The sequence below is a fragment of the Amblyomma mixtum genome, chromosome 7 (genome assembly GCF_055824585.1).
Source record: "Amblyomma mixtum isolate Tamu chromosome 7, ASM5582458v1, whole genome shotgun sequence".
Taxonomy (NCBI): Eukaryota; Metazoa; Arthropoda; class Arachnida; order Ixodida; family Ixodidae; genus Amblyomma; species Amblyomma mixtum.
The window spans coordinates 92,891,504-92,899,221 of NC_143018.1; the positions used below are offsets into that span (position 1 = coordinate 92,891,504).

The window sequence follows — 7,718 nt, forward strand, 5'->3', positions numbered from 1 at the left end:
TCAATACTGTTAAGCATGCCGCAGAATGACTGGACCGTCGGGCATTCCACTGTACTCGAGGTGAGCGCATTCCACTCACTTACTGTCCGTGGAAAAAATGAGTTTTTAAACACGTTAGTCCTGCAAGAAAATTCTTTTAATTTTTTCGAATGATTAGATCGTGTTGCGCGCTTAGAAACTAATTTAATGTACACATCCTTATCTATTCCCAGCATATCATGATATAGTAGGTACATATATTTCAGTCTGTCCATATACCGTCTCAATTTTAATGGCTTTAAGTTTGCATTGTTTAGAAGAACCATCGGAGATACTTGCCAGCTATAACAGTTGAATATAAATCTGACCGATTTTCTTTGAATGTTTTCTAACTGTGTTATGTTTTTCTGGGTATACGGGTCCCATACTACTGAGGCGTACTCAAGAATTGGTCTAATGTACGTTTTGTACGCTAAAAGACGGATTTCTTGTGTTGATTGTCGAAGCGACCTCCTCAAGTAACCAAGCTTGCGCATTGCTTTCTTTGAAATATATGATATATGCTCGTTCCATCTGAGGTCAGATGTAATTACGAGACCCAAGTATTTGTAGCTGCTGACCGTAGACAGAATATTACCGCCAATGCTGTAAGAAAATTTTAAAGGGTTTCGTTTTCGCGTGATTGACATAGCGACCGTTTTCTTTGCATTCATAGTCATCTGCCATGTGGCGCACCATTCTTCTACGCTGGCCAGTGATGAATTCAAACAAACCTGGTCACTGCAGTTATTGATTTCTTGATATAGTATGCAGTCATCTGCAAATAACCTTATTTTCACGTTCACTACTTGTATTATGTCATTGACGAAGATAAGAAAGAAAAGAGGCCCAAGGACGGATCCCTGTGGAATGCCCGACTGTACCGGTGCTGAGTCAGAGCGCACACCATCAATAAACACACTCTGTCGCCGTGATGACAAATATGCAGAAATCCATGCAAGCAGCAGATCATTTTTAAGTATTGGCTGTAGTTTTAAAAGTAGTTTAGAATGAGACACGCGGTCAAATGCCTTTTCGAAATCTATGAATATCATATCAATTTGACCCTGCTTGTCTAAAATTGCTGCGAATTCGTGAATGGTTTCGAGAAGCTGCGTTGTTGTAGATAATCCCTTTCGAAACCCATGCTGCCTGGAATCAATTATGTTGTTGTCATTCAGAAAGACCGAAATATGTTTGAATATAATATGTTCAAGTGTTTTGGCGCATGTGGGCAGCAATGAAATTGGTCTGTACGAAGTGATAAGCGACCGGTTTTCTGTTTTGGGTATTGGGGTAACCTTTGCGTACTTCCAGTCATTTGGAAGTGCTGCACACGATAAAGACTTATTAAACAGAATACACAAATACTTCGAGCACCACTCGGCGTATCTCATAAGAAATGCAGTAGGTATGCCGTCCATTCCAGGCGATTTCTTGATATTTAGATTTAACAAGAGGGATAAAATGCCTTCTTCAGTCACTGAGATATTATCAATGGGTGGGCACTCAATTGAAGGATTAAAGGTTGGCTTTCGACCGTCATCATTCGTAAACACCGAACAAAAAAACTGATTGAAAGTCTTTGCAATCAAACATTTATCTGTTATGGTTTCTCCGTCTATGCAGAAACTGGATAGGGGCTGTTTTTTCGAAGAAAAGTGTCGCCAAAACTTAGCAGGGGAGGAAAGCAGATAATTCTTCAAAGATACACTTTGGTAGTATTCCTTTGCATTTTTAATGGCCATTTTTAGTTGGAGGCGTATGTTAGAAAGTTTACTGGCGTTAATCTCTGTTGGACGCTGACGGTGTTGTTTTCTTATTCGTTTAGCTTTCCGCCCTATCCGTACTATTTTCTTCGTCATCCATGGACGTTTGCTCTGCTATATACTTAGTTTCGGGGGAACAAAGTTTTTGACGCATTTCAGGACTAGGTTCTTAAAGAAAGACCATAGCTCACACACAGCACGTGCTTGATTCAGAAAGCGAGATAAAATCCGACAGCGACCTATCCATGGCGTCTAAGATATCGACGTCTTCAGCGCGCGAAAAGTTTGGAACGAAACTTTTTTTTCTTTCAATGTCAGTGGTACGGCGAAGTTGAACTGTTAAAGATATCATTTTGTGGTCAGATATTCCATCAAATATATGTACTTCGGGATTACGGTTGAGCACTGCATTGCTTACAAGAAATAGGTCTAAAATTGAAGATGTCTGGTTCGTTGTGGCTAGGGCATGTCCACACCATGTGGATCATGTCTGCTATTTCATTACACTGTTTACACCTCGGGTCTTGGATTGCCGGATGCCATCTGCTTAGTGCGAGTGGGTTCGGAAAAACTCCCGCCTGTAACTTTCTCCATATGACATCTTCCTTTTTGCTCAGGCCCTTGCATCCTCCAGGTAGTGTCTGTCTTCCTAATCTGTAATGGCTAAGAATATCTTGGTACGTGTTCAGCTCCTCGTCCCTCTGAAGGGGCTCTCTGCTCGACGAGACCGCATTGGGGTCCCGGTGTGTGAGTCCTCGGGCCAATGCGTGCGCTGTCTCGTTTCCCCGGAGGCCCTCGTGGGCCGGAGTCCAAACAAGGTTAATTAGTTCTGCCGGTGTCGGGCCGGCAGTCAGAATTTTGACTGCTTCGACAGATACCCTGCCTGCGTTGTAGTTGCGGATAGCCGATTTGGAATCTGTTACAGTCACCCTGACATTCCGTTGAGTTAAAGCCAGCGCAATGGCTACCTCCTCAGCCGCTGTTACATCTCTCTGTTGGGTGCTGCAGCACGAGACTCGGTCTCCGCCCTCCCTCGTCGCTAGGGCTACGAAACCCGTTCTGCCTTCATATTCCGCCGCGTCCGTGTAAACCACGTCCTATCTATTGGCTAATTTTTTCTGCAGAGCTTTCGCTCTGTCCTTTCGCCTAACCTCATGGTGTACCGGATGCATAGTCCTTGGGAGTGGTGGGATTCTGATTTTGTTCCTTATGTCTGTTGGGACATTCTCCGTGTGTTTGAGCCGCGCTCGAGGTTCGAAGCCTAGCTTTTCTAGTATTTTTAGCCCCGAATGGCTGCGTAGGAGTCGTTGTTGTTGCGCTACTCTGGTAGCCTCAATGAGCTCGTCTAGTGTGTTTGAAATCCCCATGTTCAGAATTTTCTGGGTGGATGTGTACGGGGGGAGGCCCAGGGCGGTTTTGACGCCTTTTCTAATTAGGATTTCGATCTTGTTTTTTTTTCTGCTTTGGCTAGCCGTAGGTATGGTGCCACGTATGTGATTCTGCTGATTACAAATGATTGAACTAGTCTTAAGAGGTTCGTACCCTTCATTCCCGCGTGTTTATTTGCTATTCTTTTGAGTAACCTACACGTCTGGCCTACACTCGATTCGAGTTTTCGTATCGTTTCGGTGTTCTTACCGTTTCTCTGTATCCTAAGACCCAGTACCCTAATCATCTCCACTGAGGGTATTTTTTCCCCGTTTACCGTTAGCGTTATCCCATGTTCATGGGGCTTTCTTTGTCTCTTTTGTGGACCGAGGAAGAGCGCTTCCGATTTCTCGGCAGAACATTTGAGTCCTACTTGTTTTAGGTACGACTCAATTTCCTCGATCGCTCTTTGGAGAGTACCTTCGATGTGCGCGTCACTGCCTCTGGTAACCCAGAGGGTGAGGTCGTCCGCGTATATTGTGTGGTTGAGTCCTTCTATACACGCCAATTTCTCTGGTAAGCCAATCATTGCAATGTTGAAGAGTGTTGGTGATAGGACCGAGCCTTGGGGAGTACCTTTGTTGCCCAGCCTTATGCCTTTCTCTTCCTTTCCTCCTAGGCTGATAGTAACTGTTCTGTTTGAAAGAAAGTCCTTCACGTAGTTGTATACCTTTCCCCCTACATTTAGAGTTTCCAAGCGTTCTAGTTTGGCTGCGTGGTCAACGTTGTCAAAAGCTTTGGCCACGTCTAGGCCGACTATTACTCTGGTATCAGCTGTATCGTTGTCTAGGACTTGTTCTTTAAGTTGAAGCATAACATCGCATCCAGAAAGATGTGTCCTGAATCCGATCATCGTGTCGGGGTAAAGTTTCCAGACAAAATCAGCAATCGCATGCTGAAGAATTTGGATGAAGCATCATTTAGAAACCTAACAGCGTACATGCAGGAATGTTGGGACAAGGGTCGAATCCCACCTGCGTGGAAAGAGGCCAATCTAGTCCTTATTCCAAAACCAGGTAAGAAACTAAGTCTCGAAAACCTGAGGCCCATTTCGCTTACCTCATGTGTAGGTAAGCTAATGAAGCACGTTATTCAAACGAGGCTAAACAGATTGCTAGAAAAACATATCTCGACCACTTTTTATTCTTCTCCTGAGTGGTGGTCGAAACATTTCTTCTCTGTAGTATTGAAATTTAGCTGTGAAATTTATTAACAATCATCTAAAACCCGAGACGGATAAAAATCCAAAGTTGGCAGCACCCCACATACAACAAAGGGCAGAAGTGTTCAGTGGTTATGGTGCTCGGCTGCTGGCCCTGAAGACGCGGGTTCGATCCCGGCCGCGACGGTTGAATTTCTTTGGAGGAGAAATTCTAGAGGCCCGTGTGCTGTGCGATGTCAGTGCACGTTAAAGAACCCCAGGTGGTCGAAATTTCCGGAGCCCTCCACTACGGCGTCTCTCATAGCCTTAGTCGCTTTGGGACGTTAAACCCCATAAACCAAACCAAACCAAACCAAAAATGGAAACCCATGCCCTCACACCATGAGTCAATTCAGAGCTGGTCACTCTGCTCCAAGGCTACACAACAGAGCGTGGCGATCGTTTGTTTCAGATCTATGACATAAACTGAGCAAACAGCGACACTTAAAAATGATGTCTCACCTTCGTACGAAACGACGCGTGAAACAAGCCACCAGCCGATTTCTCTCTCTCCCTCTTTTTTTCCCTCTGCACCCATGTTCGTAACACTAGAGACCTCCCTTAGATGAATGCGGACTTTAAGCACTCCCTTATAAAAATGGTCTATAGACAGTCTATAGACTTCTTATTGACTCTATTGACTTCCTATAGATATTTCTTTTTGTTTATTCATAGTCTATAGACAAAAGTCCACTAAAAGTGTATGGCCGTAAATCCATTGATTGACTATAGACTCTCTATGGCATTTGTGTTGCCTATAGACTGTTCTCTAGGATTTGTCTATACACACACTACAGACTTTATAGACAGAAGTCTATAGACACTCTATAGACTGTCTAAACTTTTTGTAAGGGCTGGCAGGTAGTGACCGCATATCCGGACCACGGGAGGGAGATTAGAGGGGTTAAGTGGAGCAGTGCACGCAGCTAGGCTGATGATGATGATGAGCCGCCGAGAGCCATTGAATTGATTATGACCAAGAACAACACTCATTCTTAGTGATGTAGGCGAAACATGGACGAATCATTTGGTAGTAAAGAAGCGGTAGCAGTCATCGTAATATTATTTAACAAGAAGTACGATCTGAAGGCAGTGCAGGCCTACACACCAACGTACAATCATAGAGACCAAGCAGTGAAAAGTCTTCATGGAAAACTCATAACGTCAATGAACAGAATTTGGTGTTTTAATGGCGGAATCGGTGGCCTGAGAGATTTTCACAGACAGGAAGCAAGCTGCAAACTAATGTGTCGGGAAAGTCGAGGAGAACTGTCTGTATAATTATCTACAAAAAAAAAATTGTGAATGCCGTCTTTTTAAACGCATGAACCGAAATAGGACTTCGAATGCACCATTTGCCTAGAATAAAGATGGAATGTACTGCACGTTGTGTTCCAATGCCAGTGTCTTACAAGCTGGCAAGTTAACGTCCAGTGGTAAGGTACAACGTAATTAAGAAATATTAAGAGCAGTGACCACCAAGTCACTAGGTCCTTATTGGACTTAATTTGCAAAGAATTGAGAAATATTAACAGTAGTGACCACCAAGTCACAAGGTCCTTATTTCACTGAATTTGCAAAGAACTGAGAAATATTAACAGTAGTGACCACCAAGTCACAAGGTCCTTATTTGACTGAATTTGCAAAGAACTGAGAAATATTAACAGTAGTGACCACCGAGTCACAAGGTCATTATTGGACTTAATTTGCAAAGAACTGAGAAATATTAACAGTAGTGACCACCAAGTCACTAGGCCCTTATTTGACTGAATTTGCAAAGAACTGAGAAATATTAACAGTAGTGACCACCGAGTCATGAGGTCCTTATTTCACTGGGTTTGCGAAGAGAACTGGGCCAGGCATATTTAGAAAGAAGATAAACGAGTCAGCAGATACAAAAAAAAATAGTGATTTCTGTATCCCACTCGAAAACGGATATATTATTTCCAAGCACCGGGGAACTTTTACTCAGCCTTGTACCTTATTTTTCACTTATTAGCATTACTGAAAAAATAAACGTAACAGTCATACCCTTCTCTTCGTGGCATCTAACAAAACCGCTTCTATTTCACACCTGCAACAAGTACAACTTTCTTTTTTTATAACCACTGGGCCGTCGCCGCGCGTTACGCGCAACACCGTGTATATTGCAAAATAACGTACCCGGATGTTTCCAGTCAGCCCCTGGTTGAACCACAGGAAGCCCGAGAGCCTCCCATGCTGCGAACGTAATGAAGAACACGGGAATGCTCGTAGCTGGAGTGAAACGCATGATGAACTTGCTACTCAGTTGCTGCTGAAACAGTAACGCTCTTGCCGCAGTTATATATACTTGGGACCTCGGATAGCAGTGGCGCGCACGTCGAACTTCGGCCACCGCGATTAGATACGGTCCTCGCAGCTCACGACACAGCGGCACTTGTATGAGCGAGCTTCGTAATCGATTGCGCTGAAATAACAATGAAACTCGGCACAAGCGGTCATGAAACCTTACGCTCTGATTAAGTGCGCCACTGGATGTCGCTATTGTATGTTGATTGATTGAATCTACCGCTGTCAGGATGGCTCTGTGGCCTGGTTACTGGGTGGGGGAGCAGGGCAGGAAAATGCACATGCGTCGGTCGACGTTGGTTTCCGCGTAAAAGCCCACAAGGACAAAAGCGTGTCCTTGGCTCGAGCGGAATTCCGGGGCATCGTACAAGCTGCGAACATATGAGTTGAGGTGCTGAGCGCGGATTTGCTGCAGCCCGATTCACTCCCACAGAAGATGGTAAATTGTCGGGCTTGTACTTGTGTCGCGTGTATAACTAGACACCAGTGGCAGAGGCGAGGACTCATCATCGTCGTACGACAAGTCTTCTTTCTCGCCGGGCTATAACATTATCAAGTGATGAGGTTGAAGAGAATATGTCTATTTAGGGCAGATAGTGACAGCTGATCCGGATCATGAGAGGGAAATAACTAAAAGAATAAGAATGGGGTGGAGCGCATATGGCAGGTTCTCTCAGATCATGAATGGCAGTTTACCAATATCCCTCAGGAGAAAAGTATACAACAGCTGTATCTTACCGGTACTCACCTATGGGGCAGAAACGTGGAGGCTAACAAAGAGGGTTCAGCTTAAGGACAACGCAGCGAGCTATGGAAAGAAAAATGATAGGTGTAACGTTAAGAGATCGGAAGAGGGCGGAGTGGGTGAGGGAACAAACGCGCGTTAATGACATCCTAGTCGAATTCAAGAGGAAGAAGTGACCTTGGGCAGGGCACGTAATGCGAAGGCAAGATAACCGTTGGTCCTTAAG

At 44.4% G+C, this 7,718-nt stretch overlaps 1 protein-coding gene across 1 annotated transcript in view; it reads right to left on the reverse strand.

Moving 5' to 3' along the window:
* LOC149336856 (astacin-like metalloprotease toxin 5) overlaps nucleotides 1-6,696 on the reverse strand; it is a 47,698-nt gene extending 41,002 nt beyond the window's left edge. Inside the window, exon 1 of the mRNA XM_089554781.1 lies at nucleotides 6,580-6,696. Within this exon, the coding sequence (XP_089410907.1) occupies nucleotides 6,580-6,688 (109 nt within the window). The 5' untranslated portion in view covers nucleotides 6,689-6,696. The remainder of the gene's footprint in view (nucleotides 1-6,579) is intronic.
* Nucleotides 6,697-7,718: the final 1,022 nt, after the last annotated feature.